At 44.2% G+C, this 11,880-nt stretch overlaps 1 protein-coding gene and 2 long non-coding RNA genes across 3 annotated transcripts in view; 1 reads left to right on the top strand and 2 right to left on the bottom strand.

Moving 5' to 3' along the window:
* Positions 1–826: 826 nt before the first annotated feature.
* The window catches only part of LOC309396195, a 395,535-nt gene continuing 384,481 nt past the window's right edge, over positions 827–11,880 (bottom strand). The window contains exon 2 of the long non-coding RNA XR_014176064.1: positions 827–2,090. This is a non-coding gene — a long non-coding RNA (uncharacterized lncRNA). The remainder of the gene's footprint in view (positions 2,091–11,880) is intronic.
* LOC309396194 lies at positions 2,045–4,443 on the top strand. Its single transcript, XR_014176063.1, has 2 exons — positions 2,045–2,161; positions 2,305–4,443. It is a non-coding gene; the product is annotated as an uncharacterized lncRNA (long non-coding RNA).
* Positions 2,692–11,880, bottom strand: part of ESAM (endothelial cell adhesion molecule) — a 69,847-nt gene continuing 60,658 nt past the window's right edge. The window contains exons 3-7 of the mRNA XM_081961092.1: positions 9,874–10,087; positions 7,756–7,911; positions 6,817–6,939; positions 5,851–5,989; positions 2,692–5,126 (exon numbers count right to left, since the gene is read on the bottom strand). Of these exons, the coding sequence (XP_081817218.1) occupies positions 4,655–5,126; positions 5,851–5,989; positions 6,817–6,939; positions 7,756–7,911; positions 9,874–10,087 (1,104 nt within the window). The 3' untranslated portion in view covers positions 2,692–4,654. The remainder of the gene's footprint in view (positions 5,127–5,850; positions 5,990–6,816; positions 6,940–7,755; positions 7,912–9,873; positions 10,088–11,880) is intronic.

Below are 11,880 nucleotides of genomic sequence, written 5' to 3'. Positions count from 1 at the left end.
AAAAAAATAACACTTATGCTATTATTTAATTATCACCCATTTCCAGGGACTGAAAATAAATGTGTCAAGTCTTCATATATCAATCAATTTCAGAAGGGCTCCAGGGTGATCTAGCTGGGCTTTAAACACACGCATGTATGTATACATGTATGTCAACATACTGAAAATATAGAGTCAATGACATGGCTTCTTTCGAGAAAAGAAAGACAAACATCACTCTGGGAAATCATTAACAGCTACTGGGAGAAACAAAACGCCACTGTTCTACACCCAAGCAAACAATTTTCCAGATAAGTTCATTAGAATACTGCAACCGCCTTTGTCAAATAACTAGCCCATCTATTATCCTGGTTAAATTAATGCCTTAAGTTAGCTGTACTATATTTTGCAATGCATGGAATCTACCAATAGCAAATTTTGTTTTGAGAATGCAGCATTTTTTTCTTGTTTAACAGAATAACAGAGTTGGAAGGGACTTTGGAGGTCTTCTAGTCCAACCCCCTGCTCGGGCAGGAGACCCTAAACCATTCCAGACAAACGGTTGCCCAGCTTCTTCTTAAAAGCTTCTAGTGATGGAACAGCGTTTGAAGACAATCCTTATTTTAATTGATTTTTGTTTAGGGCTGTTGAGTTTATTTCTTTTTAACCTTGTGTTTCTATTTGCTTTTGTTTTGCGTCCCTATATTGTTTATCATTTTAGTCCCTGCTGTAAAAAAGGAAACGATTAAGAAACCTGGAGTTTTAGTTCAGGAAAGTGGGATCAGTGCATTTCAGTGCCTTCCACACACACAGACCAGTCCCATGCAAACTGCCTTACTACAGTTGGTTTTAGTTGATATAAAAACAAATACTTTTAATGATTGTTTATGAAAAATAATACATTTCAAAACTGTACATAAAAATACTTCAGTGTATCCCTACCTTCCACACAACAGAAGGATTCTTATTGCCATTGAAAAATAAAAATAGCTAGCATGAAAACGGTTAGAGGACTCCAGTCCAGATTCACAGACCTGTTAATACCTAGAAGTATAAATTATTTACTCCATCTACATTTATAAAAAAAGAAAGAAAAAGAAATATAGGAATTTGTCCATTGAATAAACATAATTGCACAATATATATTAAGATGCAAAAGGTGTCCTTTAAACAGTCGGTTTAAGAGGCCTGGTAGAAAGTTGTTCTATAATATTACAAGACATGTTCCCAAGAGGTATGGAAGATGTTGGTAGACCTGAGGCAGTATTTGGCCTTAACCGCAAGACAGCAGGTAGAGATGTTTTTGAACTGACATGCTGACGATTCTGAGAGTTGAAGTTCACACATTTTAAAGTTGCCAAGTTTCAAAAATACTAACAGAGAATATTTGAATAGAGTTCCTATGTGGTTCACTAAGGAACAGGAGGACACAAATTAGAATAAAAGCATATTTTCCAGAATCAACCCTGCAGGTGTGAAGGTCCTAACCACGGTCATAAAAGGGGTTCCATTTATTCTTTTTTTTTTAAAAAAAACACCTGATAGGTTTGGAGCCAAAACAGCTATTTTGCCTAGAAGAGAACAATCCCCTCATATAGAGCAGGGATGTCCAACCTCGGTAACTTTAATGGCTGGCTGGGGAATTCTGGGACTTGAAATCCGCAAGTCTTAATAGCTGCCAAGGTTGGACATCTCTGATTTAGAGTAACTGGCTGGCTTTGTTTGGGTGAAGGACACCTCCAGAGAATACAAGGCAGACTTGCAGATAAAAAAAAACGCAGCTATATCTTAAATCAAGAGTGTCCAACTCAAGGCCTGGGGGCCGGATCCAGCCCACAGGGTACTTAGTTCTGGCCTGCGGGGCTGCCCTGGAAAGAGCGAAGGATCGGCCTGCAGTGCTTCTGTCAGCAAAGACAGGCTCCCGAACTCCGTTTTCGGCTGCCACGACCTCCTGCAACCCTCTGCCAGTGAAAACAGAGGTCGTGGCGGCTAAAAACGGAGCTCGGGAGCCCGTTTTCGCTGACAGAGCTCTTGGGCCACCACAGGCACCTCTGACATGAATGACATCAAGCTGGCCATGCCCATCCTGGTCCCCAAGATCAAACGCAACCCTGATGGAGGCCCTCAAATGGAATTGAGTTTGACATCCCTGTCCTAGACCAACCATCATCCTAGAACAGGGGTGTCCGAACTTGGGAACTTTAAGACTTGTGGACTTCAACTCCCAGAATTCCCCAGCCAGCCATGCTGGCTGGGGAATTCTGGGAGTTGAAGTCCACAAGTCTTAAAGTTCCCAAGTTTGGACACCCCTGTCCTAGAAGAAAGCAATTCTAAATCAATCTTGTATTGCTGGAAATAAAGTTACATGGATGACTGCATGTAGTCCTTGATTTGCAACTTTTTTTTTGGTGACCGTTCAAAGTTACAATGGCACTGAAAAAAGTGACCTGCAACTGGACCTGACACAACGCTTGCCGCATCCCCATGGTCATGTGATCAAAACTGGGGTGCTTGGCAACCAGCATCTATTTATGACGGTTGCCGAATCTCAGGGTCATGTGATCTGCAGTTGTGACTCTCCCAGATGCCTTCCAACAAGTAAAGTCGATGGGGGAAGCCAGGTTCACTTAACAATTGTGTGATTTACTTAATAATCAAGGTGATTCTCCTTAACAACCGTGGCAAAAAAAGGTCATTCATTTAGGTGAGATTCACTTAACCATTCCTCACTTAGCAACAGATGTCCCAGTCCCAACTGTGGTCATAAGTCCAGGACTACCTGTACGCAAGGATTCAAGGCAGAATCCTTCCTCAACTTGCCTTGCCTTCTAGCCTTCCTTAGGGGCGTGAGCATTTCCTGAAAAGCATATTCTACATCTGTGTTTCTGTGGGCTATGCCCTACATTAACTGATAAAGAGGACCACTACTTCAAAGAGTGGGCTTGTAGGGATGCTACGAAGCAAAAGAAAAACCCCTCCCAAATTTTCAGCACAAGAGTGGTGGGATGGAAAGACCTAGTCCAGAACCTCTACGGATCTATGTGTCAACAGCTTCATAAGAACTGTGCCATCTGGCAATGCTGGATTATATGATTAGCTTGGATTAATATGAAATGTTACCTTAGGAAAGCATGTTATGGTCCTATAAAGATGAATTTCTTTTGCAAAGCTACTGTTTAGATTTATACCTTAAAGACAGCATCCACTTTTCAGCTTCAAAACCACCAAGTGCGAAAACTTGAGCACCCACCAAATTGTTGTCTGTCTCAATCTATTCCATTTAATTTATTCCTATCAGAAACCATTTCCAAGCATCCTTGGGTGAATAGCAATCCTTTGATCTCTTTTTGCATTTATGATTCAGTCTTGGCAACTTCGTGGCACTTGTCTCTCCAAATAGTTCCATCCTGAGCTGAATTGATCTAGTCACTAAGGCTGCCAAATTAAATAATCTAGGATACCATTTCAGGGAAAAGGATATTACACAGCTAGTTGTATACATTGTAAAAGAGAAGCTCTTGAATAGAGCTGCATTTATCGTGTACCAAACTTATTTCAGGAGGCATTGATATTACTTAATTTAGTGCCCAACAAGTGCAGGTGAATCTCCAAAGTCTTGAATGGGCCTTCATAAGTGCCGAACTTTAAAGTTGTCATTTTAAGGCTTATTAGAGAAATTCATTCCTCGCATCATTGATATTCCATAAATTAAATTAAAATGGCATTTTCTTCCAATGTAATAAACGGTGGCTTCTTCATTCATATGGAAGCTTGGGTCTTCAAACAGTTGCACACCTCTAACATACTGTGATTATCTAAAATCAGGTGTTTCAAGAGGCAAGTGAAGTGTTTATGAATTAATGACCTTTGAACGGACATCAAGAGCTACCTGTAGGCCATCAACCCAACCAACAATGAGACTGAACTGTCCTGTAGTTTCTTTTGAGGGAAGGAGACAGGAATGACAAGAAAGGAAGTCACACCTCCCCCTTGGCTGCAACCTTTACCCATTGCTGGAAAGCATTGTCTACCTGGAAGGGGTGGAATGGGGTAGCTGAGATTCTATCACTTTTCTTTTTATTTGTGCAGATTTCTCTAATGCGTAGACTTTTGACATGGGGTCAGTTGGGTTTCAATTATCTTTACCTTCCGTTCCTAGGTGTCTGAAGGGTTTCCCATTATGTGAGCTACTTCTTGAAAAGTACTGGGGAAGATAGAATGACCCGTTTTGCTTAAAGACTTCAGGTCTACCTCCTTCTCTTATTCTAAGCCAAGACAGTAAACCACAGCTTGCTTTCTCTTCCTCAACATTAAGAGTCACGTTAGAGAACAAACACAGTTTTATCCAGTTAAACCTAGTCTCTGTTAGGTAGATTCCCAGAGGAGATGGAATGGGGCTGGTGCACCAAGAAGAATAAGACTGGACAGATAAACAGAAGCGCTTCTGGTTACCAATATTTTTTTTTTAAAAAGTCCTTTTCAGAAGTCCCGATAAGGTCTCACTTATGGCAAAGTCTTGACATTGGTCACTTGAAGAACAAATCCAAGCCCTACCCCACACACAGACCCCTCTGCGGACAGGCTGACGAAGCAGCACAATGCCACCTGTCTCTCAACAGTGCTTGTCAGGAGTCAAACCAACGGCCACCTGGAGAGCTCTGGAACCGCACCACATTTACACCAAAGATCCTGCCTGGCTTTGAGCAGGCACCATGACAGGCACTGCCCCCATGCGATTCAGCGTGGAGGCCGTTAAGCCTTGAGCAGTGGGGACGGGGGGCTCCTGTTGCTGGGGGACCTGGGGCTGAGCCCGGTTTGTCCGGTGGAGGTTATTCCTGTGGATGGGCACATTGGCATGATGGCACTGGACTCCGTTGATCACCGGTGGAAAATAGAGGGGCAGCGATTGGCTGGAAAGGCTGGGGGTCGGTGTGAGGGTCCCGTTTCTGGGGTTGGTGAAAGGGGCCTTGAAGCCCACCATGCTTTCTGCGGCAGTGGTGATGGAGGCCGTGTCCGAGGGGGGCTGGATGGCGTAGGGTTTGTGATCCCGGGAGGTGTTCATGGAGGACAACGTTCCATTTTTGGAGAGTCCATCAGTGCAGGAATTTTTCACCCAGGAGAGCGTCTTGGGAGCTACTGCATCTTCCCTGTAGTGGGGGAGGAAATCATAAATGGAAGGAAAAATAGGGATCAATGAAGTTATTTTCCAATATTCCATTTCCATACTGATCTATGATTTTTATATTTGAAGCCCTTTCAAAATCTTCAAAATTTAAACGTGTGTTTTCCATCAAACGGAGTATCGAAATGAGTTTTGCCTTGCAAGGACTTATACTCCTATCTGTTTACTACAAGACTAATTCAATCATCCATGACAAGAGCCTCCTCGGAGAAAAAGAACGGACAACCACTATAGATTAACCATTCCACTGTTGCACACAAAGTGTTTTTTTTGTTGAAACTAGTCCAAAAGAAGCAATAGAAGGGAATATTTGTAGTTCAGGTTGAACTCTTGAGGTCCTTTGTGCTCTCTGAGCTTGGCTGTTTTCTTGCAGACATTTCATCACCCAAGTGGGTAACATTATCAGTACTACCTGACACAGCACTGATGTTACCTGGCCAATGAAACACGTGGAAGAAAACAGCCAAACCATAAGAGCACCAAGGACCACATAGTCAACAAGAAATATTGAAGATGATCCAAACACAATGTCTACATTAGACATTTCTTCCAGATGCTCCAGGGGGCAATTCTGACCATTCCTGGTCATTGGCTATAGAGAGTGTCAGGCTGATGGACTTCAACAACATGTGGTGGACACTCTTTCCTAATTCTGCAATCCGCAGTGCCAGATGTTCTACATTACTTACTTGATTTCATTGGCTATCTCTTCTTGGGCTTCCTTCTTTTTCCTTCGGTAGATAAACATCTGAAGTGTAAAAAATATGATCAGGCCAAGTCCAATGAGGGTCCCCACGACTGCACCAGCCACCACTGCTGTATTGAATGCTGCAAAAGGAGCCACAACAGTGAAGATGTTTTGGGTTTTTTTAAAAAAAATGAGATGCGAAAAAGATTTCAGCAAATCCTACCTTTCTCAATCTTCCCCAACTCCTGCCTCTCTTGACACTTGTGTCTATTTAATCCCAATTAAAATCCCTCTAAAATCTTCACATCAAACACAACTGGAATCCAATCTCTCTGTGAATATTTAGGATGATTTGTGTAACATTGATCTCAATCTTACTTCCAGAAAGGCTACACAGGGCTGTTCTCCCCATGGTTATCATAAACAACTGTGAAATAGACTAGACTGGGAGATATTGACTGCTCAAACCATTTCAGGAACAAATGAGATATTCTCCTTGGTTTTCCCTGTCTTAAATACTCTCCAACAATTCTTAGCAATGCTGGCTAGGGAATTCTGGGAGTGGAAGCCCATATTTCTGTTGGAGAAACCTGGAGAGCAGGCAGGTTGAGGAAGGATGCCCTGATCACTACTTCACCTTGGCTGCTGATGGATGAATAGACTGTTAGGACGATGGTCATTTCTACCAGGAATATGAACAGCATCTTTTAATCCAGACGGAACAGTCGTCACTACAAATTCCCAGCTAGGTGGACACCTTCAATACGGTAGCCAAGGAAACACTAACTTTCCTAAAATTTGATACCAAAGGTGTTTATTTCAAATAGAAATGGGAAACTGTTCCTAAGGACACCACTGATTGCAATGGTGATATTTTATTTGTTTCGACCTTCTCTTGCTCCTAAGACTCCACACGTAAATGGAAGCAGAGTAGAAGGAGACCTTGTGCTGTCAAGAAGAGACTCACGTGGATGGACTTCCAAACTGAGTGTGCAGCTGGAATAGCCAGCTATGCTGGAGGCGTTGCAGAGATACATCCCGGACATGTCGATAGTAAGATTGGTTAGTGTCAGCATCCCCTTCTTGGTATCTGGGGAAAAAATGCCAAGCAAGCTTCAGACAAACAGAACTGTTATTTCAAGAGGATCCCATTAACTTTCTCTCAGTGACTTGGCTGAGCACCTAGCAATAGGACTTAGACTTATATGCCACTTTACAGTGCTTTAACAGCCCTCTCTAAGTGGTTTTGCAGAGTCAGCCTCTTGCCCCCAACAATCTGGGTCCTCATTTTACCCACCTCTGAAGGATGGAAAGCTGAGTCAACCTTGAGCCTGGTGAGATTTGAACTGTCAAACGGCAGGCAGCCGGCAGGCAGCCAGCAGAAGTAACCTGCAGTACTGCACTCTCACCACTGTGGCACTGTGGCTCTAAATGAAGTTTTCCCATTTCCCAGGGTGTAGAACAGCATTTCTCAACTTTGCCAACCTAAAGACATGTGGACTTCAACTCCCAGAGTCCCATGCTGACTGGGGAACGCTGGGAGTTGAAGTCCACACATCTTCAGGTTGCCAAGGTTGAGAAATCCTGGTAGAACCTGAGTCTAAAGTGTCACCACAAAAGGTTGCTTCCTCCCCTGGAGCTCATTGGGAAATTTTCAGCAAATGGTAATTCTAAAGGCGAATGAAGAAGAATACGAAATATTCAGAGGGTGATTTTGGATTAAATTCAATGCACATTGAACTGGATCAAAACTCCGTTCTCGACTAATTTTCCCTTTTGTTTTGGTAAGCAGACTCAAAAGATAACACACAGAGACATCTCCCCTCTTCGCCCTAAACCACAGCCATGGTCAACCTGCCCTGTCCAGCTGTGCTGGGCTACAAATATCCACAGCAAAGACTCGTACCTTGTGTGGGTGCAAAGAAAAACTGGGAACTGGGCTCAGTCCGCTGCCAACGGTAAACTGGGACCGGTTTTCCAAAAGCAGATTTGCAGGACATGGTAACGTTGCCTCCAACCTGCGCGCTGCCTTGAATCTGACACTTTGGTGGAGACGGTGGGACTGCAAAACAAGGAGATCTCTTTTTTTAATTAAAGAAATACAAAAACCATTCAGCGCTTTAAAAAAAGGTAGTAAACGGCGCCATCTCCTGGCTATAAAAAAAACATTGGCGTTCCATTTGGAAGGGGAAAAAGAATCGGCTTGTTTATTTCGTTTGTCGAACATGTACGAGATAACAGGTATAAGTATAAACATGGAAACAGGAAACGGGTATGAATAAATGGGGACAATAGGACAGGGACGGTAGGCACGCTGGTGCGTTTATGCACGCCCGGTTACAGACCTCTTAGGAATGGGGTTAGGTCAACAGTAGACAGTTTGCGATTGAAGCTGTGCGGGGTTTGAGGATGTAACAACAGAATGGGTAGTGCATTCTAGGCATTGACCACTCTGTTGCTGAAGTCATATTTTCTGCAATCCAGTTTGGATTCCATCAACTTTCAAAGGGGAAGTGATGCTGTGAAGTCTGTTGCAGAACCCCAAATATGGAAGGATCTTAAATATTAAGGGCTGCATCAATGAGGTTGTTGCTAATGTTACCTGTGGCAAGAAACAACTTTTGATTTCGACCTTTCTTCGTGCTATTACAATATTGGGGGGGGGGTCAGAAATGATCCCATTCTATCTTTGGGCCTCCTGAGATATCTTGTTGAAGTTGGATCAATATAAGCGGTTCCTGAAGCTTCAGTGTTCACTTTGGACAAAACCAGTGGTCGGGTTCAAAATCTTTTCCTACCGGTTCTGTGAGAAGGTGCTTTGCGTGCAGTGCGCCTAAAGCCCGCTTTGCACTTGCGTGCAGCACTCAAAGACCGCCCTCGGTGTCAGCGCTGGTGAGCTGAGCTGGTTTATTTTAGCTCAGCAATACACTCTGCTGCACGAATCAGCTGAAGTAAAAAACAAGGGAATATATAGGACAGGTAACAACAGGGGCAAGAGGGCGGAGCCCACAAGAGGTGGTATTTGCCGGTTCTCTGAGCTACTCAAAATTTCTGGTACCGGTTGCAGCCAAATCAGTCTCAACTGGCTGAATACCGCCTTTGGACAAAACCTAAAGAAGGAGAATCACTCCTCTAGATTCCGTCCCATGGGAACTGTAGTGGAAAGAGGGGCAGAACCTGCAGGTGGAGTTAAAAGAGGAACCAGCCTAGAATCCCTACATAGTCACAAGCAAACTAAGTCGAGCCTCCTTTGAATTCCATGGACCCTTATCTAACTCTTAGCAGCTGTTATTTGAGAAGATTCTTGTGCCCACACCTGAATAAGCAATAAATCAGTTTAAATGAACTTTCACGGGTGAATCTGATCTTTTGAAACGGACAGGACTGCTTTGAAATAGCTCGCCAGCCGAAACTTGGGTGCTCCTTGTAAATTGCTACGCAGACTACAAGGCTGAACTAAAGAATGAACTGTTAAGACTCCCAAGCTAAGCTATATGGTGAAGACATGGAAAGATTTGCAACGATTTTCCTGATGCATCCAACTTAACAACCGTAATTGAGCCTGTAACTATGGCCATAAGTCATGAGGCTTGTAAAGCAGGTTATCACGTGACTGACCCAATTTTATGCTCTTTATTGTGGGAGTCATAAACCAAAGTCCATTTATCCAGCAGTCACAAACTGAACCCATGGATGCTAAGGGCTGGTTCCAGCTGGAAACCGGAAGAGCAAAAACATCCTAAATCACAGTCATGGGACTATGGGATGCTACAAATGATCATAAACTGCAGGCTGGTTGCCAAGAGCCCAAAATGCAGTCACGTGACCACAGAGGGAGGGCATCCCTCAGAACTTCAGAACCGGGTCATAAGGAGTGGGGAGTTCGTTTTAACTTTGAACGATTGCTAAGCGACCAGTCATAACTCGAAGGCCACCTGCATGAAAATGAAATGTTCTAGATGATCCAAGATCGCATCTCCCCATCTGACGTCTGCCAAGCAGAAGAAAACTGAAGTTGATTTACCTAGAACGGTAAGGTTGACCAGTCCGATGTTTCTTCCATTCACCGTACTGTCGTCCGGAACGTTAACGGTGCACATATATTGGCCGGAATCCATTTCTTTGGTATTATTAATTACAAGGGAGACATTGTGAGAAGGCATACGGAACAAAAATCCAAGGCGCTGCTTGAGGTCAGGATCTTCCACTTTGGTTGTGTCGTACATGAAGGCCATGATCTGGAACGCAGGTCAAAGGAGTCAGTGTTTTGTTGAAACACAGTTTGCTGCTCTATGAAACACAGCACACAACACGAAACCTGTCTGAATACACCTAGGAGGGATGCATACAATTGCACGCGTAGAATAATCGTTCTCAAATTTGGCAGCTTTATGTTGTTTGGATTTCAACCCCCAGAGTTCTCCAACCAGCATGGTTGGCTGAGGAATTCTGGGAGTTGAAGTCCCCTTCATCGTCAGGTTGCCAAGGTCGAAGAACATCCTACAACGTGGCCTCTTTCTCTGTGCAGTCTAATATTGTCTGCTCTTTCACCTGTGTGATCCATACATCGTAAGGTGCTGAGTTTGAGAAACACTGGCACAAACTATCAACCTTTTTCATACCATTTTTGAAGCGGAGACATTCTGGGCTTTAACACTCATTTTCCATCTCTTTCCTCCTGCTGATTCTTCTACTGTGTCTTTAACCATCATTTAAAAATAGTTTTAATGCAGTCATTTATTTCCCCCGTTTCAATCAGTCCTACACAACTTGGGGGCCAAGAACAGCAATAGTGATGCTGTCCAAAGACTTCATTTTGGTCGGCTACAAGTGACAGAGGAAGCCACATTTGCCTTCCAGGGGGATGTTCCACTCTAACTTTTTCTGATCCAAAAGGTTCAAATGAATCCACTCCAGAACCTGTGGCTTGACATGCATTGTAATGAACTAAAGCAGGGGTGTCAAACTCAATTTCATTGTGGGCCACATCAGGGTTGCGTTTGACCTTGGAAGCTGGGGGGGCGTGGCTGGGGGCATGGCCAGCTCAACATCACTCATCAAGGCTCTGTTTTTGGCCACGATGGCCTCCTACAGCCTTCTGCCAGCTAAAACGGAGCCTGGGGTGGCTGTGTGTGGCCCACCAGGGTGTGTTTTCAGCTGTGACAGCCTCCTGCAGCCCCCTGCCAGCTAAAATGGAGCCTGGAGATGCTGTGTGCGGCCGACCCAGGCTCTGTTTTCGGCTGTGACAGCCTCCTGCAGCCCCATGCCAGCGAAAATGGAGCTGCACCCTCCCTCAAACTCCATTTTTGGCCATAACTGCTTCCTACAGTCCTCTGCCAGTGAAAACAGAGCTTTGCAGCCCCCTGAGCCCTGTTTTCAGCCACAACAGCCTCCTGCAGCCCTCTGCCAGTAAAAACAGGGCCTAGGCATACAACCCTCCAGGGGGTTCCACCCTTCTGTTTTCACTGACAGAAGCACTGCAGGCCAGTCCTTCACTGTTTCCAGTGCAGCCTCATGGGCCTGATCTAAGCACCCTCCGGGCTGGACCCCTGAACTAGAGCTACTAGGAAAAACTTGGGTTTGATGCTCTAGCAGAGCTTGGTTGCCATAGGAACAAAAGATGCTTCTTTCCCCTTCATCACCAGTAGAATCCCTAGCTTTATAAAGCATCTAAAAACCAACAATTGCAAAGATCTGGCTGAGGGGATTGCAGCGAAGGCAGCAAACCCTTGCAGCCAGATCCTAAACCTGCTGCAAAGGAATGTAGACTCCACCCTGGGAATGAGCAAACCTCATTTTTGGGGGGTCTTTTTAAAGGAGTGGAAAGGTTTTGTGAATAGATCACCAAGTCCTGAGAAAGTTCTTGACCTTGTCTGCCTCAATGAGTTGAGACCTGCTTTTTGCAAAATCTTTACTCCAGCGACAGGCAATAAGATTCTACAAACCTTTGGACAGCAAATGGCTAATGAAATTATGGAAGTTCTTGTAGAACATCTGCTGCAAGTTTGCCCCTTTGCAAAAGAAAAACCAC

Source organism: Natrix helvetica (genome assembly GCF_964273705.1).
Source record: "Natrix helvetica genome assembly, chromosome: 8".
In the NCBI taxonomy this organism is placed as follows: domain Eukaryota; kingdom Metazoa; phylum Chordata; class Lepidosauria; order Squamata; family Natricidae; genus Natrix; species Natrix helvetica.
Note: the sequence above shows the minus strand (reverse complement) of the source record. Positions and strands in the feature narration are given on the sequence as shown.